General features: G+C 39.1%; 4 protein-coding genes across 4 annotated transcripts; 2 read left to right on the top strand and 2 right to left on the bottom strand.

Annotated features, from left to right (window-relative positions):
• Nucleotides 1-1,763: 1,763 nt before the first annotated feature.
• LOC110684282 (SKP1-interacting partner 15-like) lies at nt 1,764-5,291 on the top strand. Its single transcript, XM_021860722.1, has 2 exons — nt 1,764-3,370; nt 4,752-5,291. The coding sequence occupies exon 1, from the start codon at nt 2,152-2,154 to the stop codon at nt 3,313-3,315; it is 1,164 nt and encodes a 387-aa protein (XP_021716414.1). The 5' UTR covers nt 1,764-2,151; the 3' UTR covers nt 3,316-3,370; nt 4,752-5,291.
• Nucleotides 5,292-8,648: 3,357 nt separating this feature from the next.
• Nucleotides 8,649-10,750, bottom strand: LOC110684488 (serine/threonine-protein phosphatase 7 long form homolog). Its single transcript, XM_021860944.1, has 4 exons — nt 9,948-10,750; nt 9,787-9,874; nt 9,266-9,697; nt 8,649-9,184 (listed from the first exon to the last, which is right to left on the bottom strand). Exons 1-4 carry the CDS (start codon nt 10,727-10,729, stop codon nt 8,741-8,743), a joined length of 1,746 nt encoding a protein of 581 aa, XP_021716636.1. The 5' UTR covers nt 10,730-10,750; the 3' UTR covers nt 8,649-8,740.
• A 1,676-nt stretch (nt 10,751-12,426) lies between these two features.
• Nucleotides 12,427-14,212, top strand: LOC110684280 (SKP1-interacting partner 15-like). The gene has a single exon (XM_021860720.1). It carries the CDS (start codon nt 13,525-13,527, stop codon nt 14,023-14,025), a length of 501 nt encoding a protein of 166 aa, XP_021716412.1. The 5' UTR covers nt 12,427-13,524; the 3' UTR covers nt 14,026-14,212.
• Nucleotides 14,213-14,478: 266 nt separating this feature from the next.
• On the bottom strand, nt 14,479-16,639 carry LOC110684281 (60S acidic ribosomal protein P2-4-like). Its single transcript, XM_021860721.1, has 4 exons — nt 16,496-16,639; nt 16,321-16,410; nt 14,880-15,103; nt 14,479-14,769 (listed from the first exon to the last, which is right to left on the bottom strand). The coding sequence occupies exons 2-4, from the start codon at nt 16,406-16,408 to the stop codon at nt 14,743-14,745; spliced, it is 339 nt and encodes a 112-aa protein (XP_021716413.1). The 5' UTR covers nt 16,409-16,410; nt 16,496-16,639; the 3' UTR covers nt 14,479-14,742.
• Between the last annotated feature and the right edge of the window lie 727 nt (nt 16,640-17,366).

Below are 17,366 nucleotides of genomic sequence, written 5' to 3'. Positions count from 1 at the left end.
TTAACAACTTGCACCGATTTCATTAACTCAAGCCCACCACGAACATTTATGACAACAAATAATGATCATATATGATTCCAAATGGCATTATATGACCCCGAGATGTATCCCCTAGAATTTCAAGACTTTTTGACACCAAGGCCTCGAAACCTCCAAAATTTCTCAAAAAGCGTGGATAATAGTCTTTAATTTTGGATTTTTTGACTTTCTTTCGCCCGTATGATTCCAAATGGCATTATATGACCCCGAGATGTATCCACTAGAATTTCAAGACTTTTTGACACCAAGGCCTCGAAACCTCCATAATTTCTCAAAAAACGTGGATAATAGTCTTCAAATTTGGATTTTTTTACTTTCTTTCGTCCGGAAATAAAAAAAATTGTCGAAATTTTTTACCATGGTCCCAAATATCCTCCGGGAACTCAATTGGATGGGTGGAACCATCCAATTTGTCTTTAAACGACCAATTTAACGGGTTATAACTTGCACCGATTTCATTGATTCAAGTCTACCACGAACATTTATGATAACAAATAATGATCATATATGGTTCCACACGGTTATTATATGACATCGAGATGTATCCCATAGAATTTCAAGACTTTTCGACGCCAGGACTTGAAACCTCCATAATTTCTCAAAAAGCGTGGAACCATACGTGATCATTATAGTGATGTTGGCAAAGACTGAACTGGAAATAATTTGAAGAGAACAGAGTCTTACCGGTGGTAATCGGTAAATAGTGAGGTTGGCAAAGACTAGAGAGGGGATACAAATGCCACTATGCGAGTGAAGCAAATTAAACATACTAGTACATGAGGCGTGAATGCGTGATGGACCGCTACCTTGTATGGTCCATACCAAGAGACGAAAATAATATAAAAATTAATAATAACAGTGTAAAATTAATACTAATAGTACGTATAATACAAAAATAGGATCTTTTCTTTTTCCCTCTTTCTTCATTGAAATTCTCGTTGGAATAATAACATTATAGAATAAAAAATAACAATATAAAATCAACAATAACAGTATATTTATCAGTAATAACATTATAAACAAAAACAAAAAAAGTACTTGGTATGAACCAAACTGGTAGTGGGCTATAGTTACTGCTTGTACATGTAAGTATGTAACTATGTAAGGCAAAAGAAATTAAAACCATTTTGAAATTAAAACAGAAAAACACCTAGAAGGCTAGAACAGCTAGAAGTGTAGAAAGAAATTACAAAAGCACTTGAATTACTCAATATCTCCCTATTTTAAGCTACCCATCCATGATATATCCCCCCCCCCCATCAAAATATCATCCAATTGCGTTCCATCTTTGTTTTCTTCTTTGAGTTTTTTTCATGCACATATTTAAACCTCAATTCCCCTCCCCCTTTTAAATAGCATAGCTAATCCATAACTCATACTCCCTCGTCCTTTTGTTAGAATTCTATTTCTCTTTATTATGTAAATAATAAATATTAGAAATAAACTTTTAATAAGGGATATAGAAAGTATTAGTAAATACGTTAAATTTGTTGTGGGTGCTAGATGGTTAACTGTGAGGTCGGCAAGACTATAGTCAAGAGACAAATCCAAGTGGAACCAATAAACACAAAAACAACAACATAAAAATTAAAATCACTTTGAAAATGAGGAGAAAATAAACCTGTCAATTCAATGCTAAGGTCGGATTTGGTGAAATCAGATCAAGTCATGTCTATTTTAAAGTTGAGTAATTTCGCTATGTCGCTATTGTACCCAATATGACAATTTTTATACTAGTCAAAATCTGAAACGGGTTTTTTACAAGTGATATCAAAATAGATCGATCGGATTAATTTTTTAGTGTAACCCCAATCTACTCCAAATCCTTGATAGATTTCCTCCCCATCAAATTTCCACCCAATGTGTAAGTGTGTAATCCATTCCATTTTTGTCAATTTCATTCATACCCTTCCCCTTTTTTTCCAATAGGTTCAATTTTCTTTTCATTGACTAAAAAAAAAAACATTTCCTCCTCATCTGAGTCATACTCGAGTTAACTCGGATACACCCAGTACCCACCCATTCTCACTCCTCCCCTTCACTTTCTCTCTCCTAAAAGCCCCAAAATTTCCGCCATTAACAACCTTCAACTTTCTCTCTCCTCCTCCATCAATGGATTCCCCCCCAATCTACCGTCTCCCTCAAGACACCCTCCACATGATCTTCACCAAACTCCCTCTTCGTGACATCATAATCTGCAGATCCATCTCAAAACCCTTCAACAACCTCCTCACTTCACCCTCCTTCTGCCACCTCATCTTCTCCCTTCACCCTCCTCTCTCTCTCCTCGCTCTCCGCCCTCCTCACCACCACACGCGCCACCGTCAGCCGTCCCCTCTCTCTCCTCCGCCGCCGATTCTCCACGCCTTCGATCCTTCCTCCGATGAATGGCTCAGATTCGATCTTACTTTCCTACCCTTTACTTCTCTCTCCCCTGTGACGTCATCACTCGGTCAGATCTACCTTTGGGGTGACTCGCCCGACTCACCCGCTCGCTCGCTCGTTGTTTGTAACCCTTTGACTCGGGCTTACCGGGTCTTACCCCAACTCGGGTCGGCTTGGTCCAAACACGGGTCGGTCTTATCCGGGTCGGGTCATCGGGTTCTTGTGCTCACTGAACTTGCGACCTTGTATTGGTGTGATCACAGTAACAACTGCAATCATGGCTTTAATAAGCAGGATAACTGGTTGAAGTTTTCGTCGAATTTGCCGTCGAAACCTCGGAGTCCCATCTTAGTTGGGAGCTCGTTGTATGCGCTTTGTGATGTGGGTTCACCTTGGAGAAGCATCTGGAAGCTATTTAGCTGTAATTTGCCGGAATTCGAGACGACGTCGTTGGGGTGGAGTAGGGTGGAGAGGAGTGAATGGGGTGATGTGTTTGATATCTTGAAAAGACCTAGATTGGTTAAAGGGGTTGGGAGTAAGATTTTAATGGTGGGAGGGCTAAAATCGTCATTTTCATTGAATGCTTCATGTTCAACGATATTGATACTTAGGTTGGATTTGGAGAGTTTGGAGTGGGATGAAGCAGGAAGAATGCCTTTAGATATGTATAAGTGTTTTCAGGAATCTTCGAAATTTAAGGTGTTTGGAGGTGGGGATAAGGTTTGTTTCTCGGCTAAGAGAGTTGGGAAGTTGGCATTGTGGGATAACTCTGCTCAAGAGGTTTTTAGTGGTAGTGGTGGCGAGTGGCGGTGGATCGAGGGGGCGCCCGGGTATGGGGACGGGTTGTTGCGTGGTTTCGTGTTCGATGCGTGCCTTGGGACAATGCTGTGACTTTGTGGCTCGTTGCTTTGGTGGATTTCTATTCATTATCAATCTGATCATAGGGGTATGTTTTAAGTTTTAGTGTGGTTGGAATGTTGTGTGAAGTTTTGAGCATGAAATTGATTAGTTGTAGTGTAATTGTACATTGTTTTGCCTGATTATACTAGTTTTAGATTGCAATGACTATAATTGAGATAGTATTGTTAGACTCAATTGTGGATTGAACAAATAAAGAAAGGCATGTTACTTGCATTTGTTTCCAAATTGTAGCATTAGTTTGATTGTGCTATTGCCTTCATGGCAATGTGGTGGAAATGGGATAGTTAGGTGGATGGGATTCATGGGAATTACAATTCTCGTGTTTGGTTTTAGGAACTAGGATTGGAATTAAGTACGAGTAGAAATTAGGAGGCCATGTTCCCAAGTTTTCATTACCAAGAGTGGTTAGGAGCCGAGGAGTTTGTTATTGGGGTGAGTTTTTGTGAGTGATAGACAGAGTTGAAACAACAATATTGATGAAAGACATTATAGTACTCCGTAAATTGCTAGCACTAATTCCCAAATTATCCCCATCACAGAACAATTCAGTGGTCGTTTTATCATTGTAGAAATACTCTTCGTGTGTGATTTCCCGAGATGCAGAAAACTAGGATGTTGTTGGTTGACAAGAATGTAAGAGTTTGTACTTCCCACACTTAGTGAAATTTCCAATTGCTATTTCCCACTCTCATAGTCTCATTTCCATTCTTCAACCCCCAAACTCCTATTCCCATTTTCCAATAGCCTTGTTGATTATCAGAGGTTGATGTGATAATGTATTGAGCTATGACATTGAATTTATCATGAGATAGGTTTATCATCGATAAAGAAAACTTTATGGGATTATGTATGACGATGTAGAAATCATTGGTTATAACATGTCATAATTTCACCATATATTCGGCCTACCAGTTTCATACAGCGTAAATGAATAATGCTGCTCTTTGGAACTTCAATGTTGTGATGGAAGAACACATACATTAACATAGTTCTGTATTGTGCCTATTTGATATGACTACACATTTACCATCTTTGCTGTGCGTACCATCCCCTCATGATTAGAGATTCACTAGGATTTCACAACATATCCTTCAATATTTGTCTACTTCCCATCCCCTGTTTTATCAATTTCTATTCTAGGAAATGTAAAATGTTTCTTTGAACATCCCAAACTAGTGTTCAAACTCTGGACAATGAAGTACTTACTAACAGGTGAGGTCTGGTAGCCTGTTATAATCTTGTAGAGACAGACATGTAGTGTGAGATCGTAGTCAACTGATTAATTTCTTAAAACAATTATGCCAATAAAAAATCTTAATTGAATAATCATCTCTGCATATGAAGTTAGTAATCTGATTAGTCTAAAATATAACGGTGGTGGTATCAATTTCTGCACAATAATGCAGGAAAAGGAGGAGATGGACAATACAAAAAGCCATGAGCCAGCTCGAGCCATCAGTCATTACAACCATTGATGGCGATTCATGGAAAAATTGCAGGCTGATGAAAATAGAGACAGAGGTTTAACCCCAACTTCATAGTAAGATGCATCGCATAATGTGAAGCAGATGAAGCTGGATCAACTTCTTTCCTGCAGATAAATTTGAGTTACTTTGTTCAAGCTGGCTGTTTTTTTTTTCTTTTACTTAAAGAATTAAAAAATCAATAGGTCGTCATATTATCTGATGTGCATGAAACGTGTGCACCAGTTCAGAATTTTCTCAACAGAAACATTGAATGTAGTATTGCATTTTTCTGTGCAATTTCAACCATAGGTTTATAAAGTGTTGTATTTTTATTTTTCCTAAAAGAGAATGATGTAAACTTTGATTATGAATTAAAGCCTTGGGCTTTAGAATTGAGTTTGTACAAGGATTGAATGGTGCTAATATTGATTAGCTTTTGATTTGAGTTTGTACAGGGATTGAATCAAAATTTTCATTTGATATGTTGAGAGGTTTCCAGTGTCAATCAGAGGCCAGTAGGCATTCCAGACACATTTACGACACAACTTTCTCGCCGACTGTTTATCCAAACCCGTTATCTGATACCAAATTTCTGCAAATTTTCTCATACGATTGTTGTACCATAGTGTTTACCCTAGAAAGAAAACGTCATACATGTAATACTATAATCATATTTTTATGTCTCTATCTTTCATAAGAGTTATCAATACTAAAGGTCTACAAAACACTTTTGGTTGCTTAAGTTGCGTGTTTGTTGTTTTAGTTGAGTATGGATGAATGGATGTGCTTTAGGCTGAAGGTCAGCATATGCATATCCCCTCTCCTCTATGATTGGAGTAAGGTTGCATTCATCTACATCTTTCTTTAGATACCTCTACCATCAGTGAGAGTCTCTTTTAAGACATTAATTAGTACAGTAATGTTATGTTGATGTTACATTGCTAGTTACTATATTTTTGCTTTCAACACCTGTTCTTAAATCTCAACATTTTGACAAGTATAAAATGACTAAACTAAATGACAAACACAGAATTTTCTAGTTAACAATAAACGTCAATCAAAGTTAATAAATAATAGTAATCCAAGTTGACATGATTAGACAAATTTCGAATACTCGTGAATGTTAACACAGCACATAACAATTACTCCACGACTTCTATTAAATCAATAATTACCCTAAATTTATTCTAAGGGTTTGTTCTCTTCAGCTTAATTTCAGTTCAGTTCAGCTTAGTTCATATACAGTTCAGTTCAGTTCAGCTTAGTTCAGTAAATCAAAACAGGCCCTAAGTTGTTATCGTATTTCTCCACGGTATCTCTAAAACGGCCTTGGAAATACCTGTTAAAATGACGAAACTACCCCTGAGACCTCATTAACCATAGTCACGCAGCTATCACATATCCACATAATATGATAACAACCCATGACAGTTGAAGCAGAGGTAGCACTAGCAGTAACTAAAACTGAGAGTCCCAAACAGTAGTGACACTGCAGTTAAGGTAGAGTTTTAATCACACAGTCGTCAGTTCTGTTGCATCACAGTCAAAATGTGCGCAGTTTCCAGAACTAACTCCAGTTTCCTATTTTGAATGAGCTGTGATACATTAACGTGTCACCAATCCTCTGCATTTAGAAACTCTCATACCCACCTATTTCGGCTGCCGTCCGTGCTCTATATTCAAGTCCATATTATAAATTCAACAAAAAAAAACAATTTTTATTTTTTTATACTTTACTAATGAAAATAAAATAAAAAGAGCATAAATTTGGTGGTCCATTAAATCCATTAGCAAGCAACCAAAAAATAAGTACCCCACTTAATAAAAGCTACAAGTATAAAATATGGTATTTTAATAATATTAATATAGTATAAAGTTGGCAAATGTCATGTAGAATGCAATGTATGTGCCTAAAATTGAAGGGTAACGCAAAGTTTTGGCTTCTAACAAACGACAAAGAGCGAGGTCTTTATACATGAAAAATGTAGATGCCAATAAATATTAAGATGCCAAAAGAATTTGTAAAGATTTTTGCAACAAACAATTTCTAAGAAATTTCCCTCATTAGCAAGTATATAGTCCTAGATTGGTTGGTCGTCGAGATATTGGAGGGTAATTCAACTTGGATATTGAAGGGACATGGTACCTTTGGTCCACAAAGATTTTAGGATGATTTACTCGTGGTTTTTATGAGGAGCACTACGATCATGTACGCGTAACTAGGGGTGTACACCGGTCCAAAACCGGACCGGACCTGGACCGAACCTGTTTGGACCGGGGACCTGAATTGGGTAATTATGAGGACCGGGGACCGGACCTGAATTAACAGGTCCGGTTCCGGGCCAGACCTGAAAAATCAGGTCCGGTCCGGGTTTGGACCTGAATGGACCTGTTTTGTGTCTTTTTCGTTTTTTTTTTTAATACAAAACCTGTTGGACCTGCATATGGACCTGTTTTGTGATTTTTAGACCTGTTGCATAATTTAATAATTACATACAAACCAAAATTATCAATTACAAAACTACATAAAGTCTATAAAGTCCTGATTCTCAAACACCAAAAATACAAATGAGTCCACCGAAAATACAAATAAGTCCACGAAAACACAGTTTCAATTTTTCAGAGTTTGATTTTCTTCTTTTTTTTTTTTTTTAATTACGATTTTCCCGGGTTTCAGGTCCGGACCTGAAAACCCCGGGTTTGGACCGGGTCCGGACCGGGACCGGGAACCTGGATTTTTAAGAACCGGGACCGGACCTGAATCAACAGGTCCGGGTCAGGTCCGGGTCAGGTCCGGTCCGGTTCAGGTCGGTTCAGGTCCGGTTTCAGGTCCGGGCCAATTTTTGTACCCCCCTATGCGTAACTATCAAATTTAATGTACTTAAAGTGATGAGGAAGTTTCGGAAGTACGTGTAGTAATCACCGATTTTAGGTTGGTCCGACGGTGGAGTTGGGACTAGATGATTTTGAGATTTCAAGTTTGACATCATAAAATTTGTTTTAGGAATTTTCGGTATTTTTTTCGGAAAAGGTGGCTCAAATCTTGCAAATTTTATGTGATTTGTTTCATGAATAAATATCGAGTTTTTATAATTTTAATAAATCTAGTTCAAGATATTGTTGATACTTGATAAACATGCGTGATCAAATTAAAAAATAAAATAAAATAAAAACGAAAGAAGTAGAAATTTTGTAGTGAACTAATTGTATTTGTATGTAAATACTTGTAGTTCTTTAAATTATTACTCCCAATTTGATTTTGGTAAAAAATATAGTGATACAAAATTGGTAAAAAGAAAATTTACCTCAAAGTGACAACTAAACTGAGACAAACAATACAAGGAAAAAGACAGGTGAGTTAATGGAGCTCTTTCCCAAATTAAAGTCAAGAAGAACCGCAATTCCCAAATTGCAGCCAAAGTTTTAAGAATTCCCATTCTACCGTCCACGTAAGCACTGGTTAAAAAACCGATTTTTTTTTTTCCGGTCCAGGGTAAACCGCTACTTGAAGTAGCGGTTTCTTTGCAATAAACCGCCACTTCAAGTAGCGGTTTCTTAGTTTAAAACCGCTACTTGAAGTAGCGGTTTGTTTACAAAAAACCGCTATTTAATGTAGCGGTTTATTTTGGAAAACCGCTACTTCAAGTAGCGGTTTACTTTGAAAAACCGCTACTTCAAGTAGCGGTTTACCCTGGACTGGTTTTTTTTTCAAACTTGCATAATCACTCAAAAAAAAAAAACCTGCAAGTTGTGTACCTGTAAAACATGAGATATATAGCATATTTTCAACACAACCACCATAAATAACAAGTTTATGAAGATCTAAGGAAGTCGAAATTGCAAAGTCGAATATTTTTCAATTGATTAAATATAACAAAATCCAATTCTAAGCATTTACAAAAAAATTAGTTTAGTTCCAAAATATACACTTAGCTCGGGCGTTGCTTCTTCCCATGAGGTGACGATGAAGATGATGCAGCTGTCTCCTCTGGAATGTCATCCAGGCCAACTCCAACCCCAGACGTAGTGTTGCTACGCCGTCGGTTTCTCTGATACTGGCGATGCACTAGTGGAGGAGATGTCATGATAGTATGCTGAGAAGGAGTCGGTGGACGGAAGGCACGTGCTGAATGGCCTCCACGATGAGGTGGTGGTCTGATCGGCATAGTGTGCACAGTAGAAGATGAAGACGTGGACGGTCGAGGCTGCTGAATAAGGTGTGACTGCCCCACCCTAGACAAGGTTTGGCCACAAAATGATGTAAAACCCTGCATCGTCTGTATGGCAAATGGTATAGCCGTCTCTGGTGGCAAGTGGGAGATGGTCTCAGTAGCTCCCGATAGCTGGACGTGCAAATCAGCAAATGCATGTGCCTACATTTAAGTGTAGTTTTAATGTTAGTAAAATGAAATCAAAAACGTAAGAACTAGATTGAAATGAAGTGAAGTTCATACAAGCAGGAGGTCCGAGGTAGCTGGCTGGTAATGACTCGGGGGGCGCTCCTGCGAAGGTGGAGTAATGACCAGTCTCGTGATGCGATGGTACCAAGCCATGTACTCTGTCATGGCCGGGGAAGAAGTCCCAGTGAACGGGTATCCCTGGACGACTAATGCCTCTCGTCGACTCCACTCGTGTACATGGTCCGAATGCCGAATCTCCCAATTACGCTGTCCCCTTCGATCCTTCCTGTGTAGAGCAACGTCCGTGTCTACATCCTGTGGGATCGGCTGGTCTAACCCGAACTGACGAAGGACTCGGTCTGGGAGGTGGAACTCAACGACGTCAAAGCATATCAGAGGTGCCCGTGAACGCCAAATGTGCATGTCTGAGCGACAAATCTCCGGAAGTCGATCCATCACCGCCTCAGTATATGGCTGCCAAATCATCTAATTCCCAAAACAAGTATGTCAACATGTATATGACTAACATAATGGAAGAAATACAATGCACAAAAAAAAAGAAACACCGATTGTACCTGGTCCTCGCGCTGATGGTCAAACGCATCTCTGTAGTATGGTAGTCCAGAAGCAGTATGCGCACACGATAGATGGACACGTAACCACCTGTAAAGACATGTTAATAATAATTCTTGAAAGATAGAATTGTAAGAACATGAACTTGAAGCAAACATTGTACCTGCACGCCAAAGGGTCAACACCTCGCTGATGCTGAGTCCCCAAAATGTCATCCTCATCCTCAGCCTCAGGGTCCTCCTGTGGCGGATCTCGAGGCCTCCTAATGTATGGTCGGCCAATAGTAATATGCTCCCACGACCACAACTGTAGTAGGATGAGCGGGCCTCCAATCTGTCTTGAATCTCGCTGACATCCTCGACATAGCTGCCGATACAAAAAACCAAGAGTCGCACTCCCCCAGCTGTAGGTCGAAGCTGTCCCCCAGTCTCGAAGGAACGGCAAGTAGTAGAGTGACACAGCATCGCCACTCTTGTCGGCGAACATAATAGATCCCATGAGAGTGAGAATGTAAGCACGGCTATGGCGCTGAACTGTCAAGTCATCAGCTCCCTCTGGCATCTGTGAGAAGTGACGTCTGAGCCACGTCAACTTCAAAGTAGATCCCTCCAGAAACGGCTTACCGTTATCATCATGGCCAGGTCGAACTCCCAGCAACTCCTCAACTAGGTCATGCCATCCCTCAAATGGAGGTCCAATGACAGGAGGGCCGTGCACTCTCATACCTAACAGGACGGAGACATCCTGTAAAGTAATGGTGGCCTCACCTACCACTAGGTGGAAAGTATGTGTCTCCTGCCTCCACCTCTCAACCAACGCCGTAAGAAGAGATCGATCAAGCAAAAACCCTCCTCCCAAAATCCTATGTACACCGTAAAACCCAGCAAGCCTAACGTACTCTAGTACTCCGCCATCTACCCTCCACTCACGTCCCACGCTGACCATATGCTCCCTAACTGAGAGAACTCTATCAGCTACGCCACTCCAAACATTGCAACAGAAGAACTCTGAGTCACAGCAATCCACATAGCTCTAACAGCGTTGTCGTCATTTAACGGAATTGCAACATATGCCCCAGCCATAGGATAACGCATAACCACCTTCAACTCCACACCTCTAGGATCAACACTCAATTCTTCATATAGCTTGTTCAGAACTTGTGAATATGTCATCGCAGAATGTACAAACACAAATTTTTGATTCCCACCCCTATACGTTATATCGCTATCTTTGTGGACAATTTCTCCACCCCAATAGCAATATAGAGGGTAGTTCGGAACCTCCATGTTTCATTCTAGAAAAGACCATTATTAATCAAAGATATTAGATTGCAAAAATTCATTAACAGTGTGGCAATGTCCTAACATCAAGCAAGCAAACTACACAATTATAGCAACCTAAACTGAGCTATGAAGGTCTTAATACCTCTTGAAGCTCAACATGGGCATAAGTCATGACTACATGTACTTTGAGCTCATGTACTTTGTGTATAGAAGCTCTATTTTCACTTTCAAAATCAGCAATTATAGCAACCTAAACTGAGTAATGTGATCGAAACCATTAATAATTCTACAAGGGTTATATGTAAGGTAAGTAAATCAACAACAACAACCAAAACCAACCACAAACATACATACAATTCTGAAACTCAATAACAACAACAATAAACAAGAACACTAACAACAACAACACAACCAAAACCGAAACTCAATAACAACAACAATAAACAAGAACACTAACAACAACAACACAACCAAAACCAACAACAACAACACATACATACAATTCTGAAACTCAATAACAACAACAAACTCAATAACAACAACAAACCCAATAACTGAATACAAAAAATAATTAGGGCACTTACCACAAACAAGAAGATCAGCACGTTTCTTCTGAAATTAGCGAAGCCGACCACTAAATTCGAACCCTCGGCGTCAACAGCGGCGGCCTTCGTTGCTGAGGAATGCTCCGGCGGCGTCGGTGGATTCCTTGGCTGCGCCGGCTTCCGTTGAAGGAGGTGTGATTTTGGTGGAAGGCGTGGATGGGATTTTGGTGAGAAGACGAAAATGAAAGAGGAAAGTGAAATCGGGAAATTATACCTGCTAGAAAACCGCTACTTGAAGTAGCGGTTTATTAAACAAAAACCGCTACTTGAAGTAGCGGTTTATTAAAAAGAAACCACTACCTGAAGTAGCGGTTTATTAGTAAAAACCGCTACTTCAGGTAGCGGTTTTGCTGTAGACCGGATTTAAAATTTCTTCACCCTGAACCGGTGACGTGGACGGTACTTTGGGAATTCTTAAAACTTTGGCTGCAATTTGAGAATTGCGGTTCTTCTTGACTTTAATTTGGGAAAGAGCTCGAGTTAATGGGTCCTTGTCTCCTTGATGAACAATATCAATATGGGTTGAGTACGGTTTTGTATTTTAGCTAACAAGTTGTCGACAAGTGCAACCTTAACTTTAAAACATCATCATTTTTTATGGATTCTGGAATCTGGATCCAGATATCTCAACCAAACATTGGTACAATTCGTACAAGGATCCTACTACTCGTTTCATCCATTTATACTGGGCTTATTGGGCCTTGAGTATTGCTGAAATATATGCCTTACGCCCTTATCCATTTTTGTTGTTAGAAACCTCATATAACATTATACTTCATATAACATTAGTATAGACGGAATTTGATTTATATTTCGAAAATTACTATAAGTTCTTGAAATTTTACTACGAGCTTTGTTATCATTAGGCTACTCTTTTTTTTTTCCCTTTTTTTTAATATTTTATTTATTATGAAGTAGGGGACTTTCTTATGATTCATTAAATTTAACCATCATACTGGTAAAAAGTTTTTTCAAACTAAGGATATATCATATATGCAATTCATTTTTGACTTATTTTCGAACATATTTTAGAATAGTATGCCTTTTGCATGACAAAATCGCATATTATTTAACTTAATATGTTGCTTGCACGTCTTTGCTTAAAAGAACTTCACTGCTTGACCATGTCTCCGCTCCAAACCCAACTATCTTCAACCATTATAGAGTTTATGAATAACCTTGAGAAACTCTATTCTTCTCTAGCATGGAATCCGCAGATTCCTCACCAATGTACAGCCTTCCACAAGACATTCTATGCATGATCTTCATCAAACACCCACTTGGCCAAATCATCATTTGCAGGTTAATATCCAAACCTTTCCACCACCTCCTCACTTCTCCTCACTTCCTCAACCTCATCTCCAACCTTCCCTTCCCTCTCCTCGCTCTCTGTCCTCCTCTCCACGACAAGTACTACCGACTCGTATCCCCGCCACCTGTCTCTCTTCTCCACGCCTTTGACCACTCATCTAACCAGTGGCTCAAGTTTGACCTTACCTTCCTTCCCTTCACCTCTCTTTTCCTTGTTACTTCTTCACCCGGGTGTATCTACCTTTGGGGTGAGTCCCCTGACTCACCTTTTCGATCACTTGTTGTATGCAACCCCTTGACCCGGGCTTACCGAGTCCTCCCCAAGCTCGGGTCTGCATGGTAAAAAAATGGGTCAGTCTTAGCTGGTTCAAGTGGTCGAGTTTTTTTGTTCACTCAGTTTGCCACCTTATATAGGGACAATCACAATGAAGATTGGCTCAAGTTATCGACGAATTTAAGGTGTTCGTTGAATGAAACAAATTTGAATCCTAGAAGAAGCATTTTCGTAGGGAGCTCCGTGTATGCATTGTGTTGGCGTCATATGGAGTCATCTTGTAATGATATAATCACCTGTAAACTGCCTGAAAATGAAACGACGTCGTTGGTGTGGAGTTTGGTAAAGAAGAAAGAGTGGGGGGTTAGGATTGATATTTTACGATATCCCAAATTACTAAATGGGGTTGGGAACAAGATTTTACTGGTGGGAGCAGAAAAGAAAACAATGTTAATAAACGATTATGCTCACTTAGCAATATTAACACTAAGGCTGGATTTGGAGAGCTTGGAGTGGGAAGAGGCAGGCAGAATGCCCTATGATATGTACAAGTGTTTCGAGGAAACTATTTTGTACAATAAGTATTTTGGAGGTGGAGATAAAGTTTATTTTTCAACGCCTGGAGGGAGGTTGGCTGTTTGGGATGATTCGGCTAAGGGGGTGATTGGGGGTGGCAGCGAGTGGCGGTGGATTGAGGGGGCACCTGACTTCGGGGATGGGTTGTCGCGTGGCTTTGTCTTCAATGCAAGCCTTAGTGCAATGCCGTGAGCCCGTGAGTAACTCTTTCATTTGGATTTCTTCTTGCTTATGGGAAAAATCTGATCATAACTATGGCCCTATGGAGGTGGGTATGTACTTCTCTATAATTTGTCACGGTTATATTCCAATGTATGGCTTTGAGAATGCAAGTATAGTATTTCTAGAATACAACATTTTACAAAGGTGTTTGCATTGCTATATAATTTGTCACAGTTATATTCCAACGTGCTAGTTGCTAGATTGCTACACACAGAAAGATTGCAAGTTTAAGCATACCACTTCAATAAATTTGCAGTAAATTGATGATAAATTGACAGTCTCAAGCTTAAGATATTACCCAAGTCGTATGAATTAAGATAGACATCATTAAATATTCTAGAATATTTAACATATTGTGCATGTAGTAGCTATTCAATATTAACTTTTGAATAAAGAAACCAAGTAATTGAGACAAAAATTAGATGCAATCAAGCAAAAGCAATAAGCTGTGCCTTAGAATAATCAGGTATGAATGCCAAGGATGCCAAAAGTATAATATATATTGGATGATTGATTACCACTTACCACATAATCCAACATAACTAATAGTCTGCCAATCCCTCAAACATTAGCTAAAAGAAACGTAAAATCTCCAAGAAAAAACTAAAAACATCTCCAAATAGCAAAACAAAACTTGAGCTACTTTTAAAAGACGACGACTTCATGTAAAGCTCGGCTTCTTCTGACTTAATCGAAGAGACTGAAACCCATGTCCTGCAATAGAGATAATATATAGAGGAGTTAGCAAATTGTAACATCAAATTTTCAAAATTAATAAATGGACCAAATTGATATTTTAAGGATGACCATAGAGCTTTTCTTACATCATCGGATTCTTCTTTCTCTTCAACTTTCTTCTCCTCCTTGGGAGCCTCGGCGGCAGCACCACCGGCACCACCAGCTGGAGCAGCTGATACTGCAACTGCACCTCCACCAGCTGGGACAGATGCAAGCTTTTCTCTTCCTGCAGCGACTAGTTCTGTGATGTCTTTGCCAGAAACTTGGTCAAAGAACAATTGAAGTCTGTCCTCATCAGCTTCAACACCCACTGCAATCAAACAAATACACAGTTAAGAGTTACTGCATACAGTCATAGACAACCAAGCCCTGCTCCTCCAAGGAAAACAAAAGCAAAGGAGCATAACCCTTAGCCTATTAATTTAAACTTTCTTCACTCAAACATTGATAATGCTATAATTTATTAGAAAGTATATGAAATTCCAGCCTCCAGAATATACTAGACTGTTGTATCATTGCCCAACCAACCAAACTTCACATTTCATCAACTCATTAAAGACTCCCATCAATCAAGGTATTACTAATTTTACTATTAAACAGACTAGGGTGGCAACCTAAATCATGCAGTGACCATACTAGACTGTTGTATCATTGCCCAACCAACCAAACTTCACATTTCATCAACTCATTAAAGACTCCCATCAATCAAGGTATTACTAATTTTACTATTAAACAGACTAGGGTGGCAACCTAAATCATGCAGTGACCATACTCCTAACAAGATTGGAGAAAAGCCGAATAACTTGCCACACTATGTCATAAACTTGTATTCAATTAATAACATAGGACCAAAAGTTAAATCTCAAAAACAATGACAAAAACACACATTAATAGCACATCCTAAGCAAAAGATAGGATCAACAACAATAATCACGCACTCGCGCCCGTGCCATACAGAGCGCAGTAGCGCACAGCAAGCCTAAGTGCACTATGCTAATTGCAGTATCAGTCTACCCGCAACTCACACAACCACTTGTGAATATCATACTAGAAGTCCAACATGCTCGGAACAACCAGTATATTATCGCAATTCAAAATACTAGTATTCAAAGTGTATATACATCATACATGTATACAAACGGTTTATACTCCCTCCGTCTTATAAATGGGACTCTAATAAAAGGAGAGAGGAAGTATTAACATCCCGTTTCCCACGAATCAAACCAACCCACACCCTTCACAATTCAACAAAACCCAATGTTCTAATCGTCCAACAAAACTCAACTCATTCATATCGAACAACAAATTCTACCCCAATTTCAATGATAACCTTATCATAATTTCATGTAAATAGAATATGAATCTAAACTTAATTGAACAAGAAATCAACACATTATTACGTAGTTACGAACATAAAGCCAAATTTTCGCAGAATAATTAGCACAAAAAATCTTATAAATCAGTCTTTTTTTCACACATTATCAAAACAAGTTTCGATTATCATGCAATTAACTCAAAAAACGTTACCTGATGCAAGAATACTTTTAACATCAGCCTGAGTAGGGTTAGCTTTACCGCCCAAAGCAGCCAACAAGTAAGCGGCGACGATCTTCATGACTACAACACAAATCACACAAATTCAATTCACCAAACAAATTCAGAAGAACAAGTTAATTTGCAGAACAAAGATGAAGAAAAATACCTGGATTTGGGTTTTAGGGTTCGAGAAAGTGTGAAGGAAGAAGGAGAGAAGTTGGCAGAAGTCCGGCGATTGTAATCAGGAAAAGAAAAGGGTTTGGAGGCGAAAGAGGGCTTAAATATATTTCTAGGGTTTAATGTTGTAGTTGTTTTAGGATTCTATCCTGGCCGTTCATTTTTGTCTTTCCAATAATACCCCTGTGTGTTGGGTCTTCTTACTGCTTAGCCCTTTAGGGTTTGTTATGTCATTTTTCTGTTCTTGGGTTTTTTATTTTTGGATTGGGCTAGCCAGAATTAATTAAGTAGCAGATGCTAAAAGCCCAACCATATATTTATACAATATATTTTTTTGACAACAAATTTATACAATATCAAAAAAAATCAAGATCAACAATATTTTTGTCTATCCCTCCTTCTTGGACAACCACCCAACCACCCCATCACTCGCCACTCATCCCCCACCCTTCACCGCCCATCCCCTTCCTTAATACCATTTCCCCATCCAAATGACGCTAGGGTGGAGAGGGGTGGAACGATGACTAGCCGGCCATTTTACGGGGAGAAGGGAGGGATTTAAGTTTTTTCAGGGTTGAGAAAATAGTATCGAGGGAGTGCAAAATTGTATAGTACACCAGGGTGTACCATACTCATTAGGGTTGTACACAGTTTGGTCTAGACCGTAACCAAACCAGACCAAACCGCATTTTAGCGGTTTGGTTTGGTTTGCGGTTTGGAAAAATACGGTTTGGTTTCGATTTTTTGGGAAATGCGGTTTGCGGTTTGGTTTGGTTTTTCAAAAATTATAAACCAAACCAAACCGTAAACCGCATTTTAATATTTAAATAATTTTTAAATAAATTAAAATAGTTATTATA

This window comes from Chenopodium quinoa, unplaced genomic scaffold (assembly GCF_001683475.1).
Source record: "Chenopodium quinoa cultivar QQ74 unplaced genomic scaffold, ASM168347v1, whole genome shotgun sequence".
NCBI classification, from domain to species: Eukaryota; Viridiplantae; Streptophyta; class Magnoliopsida; order Caryophyllales; family Amaranthaceae; genus Chenopodium; species Chenopodium quinoa.
This window is presented reverse-complemented; position numbering and strand designations above follow the sequence as displayed.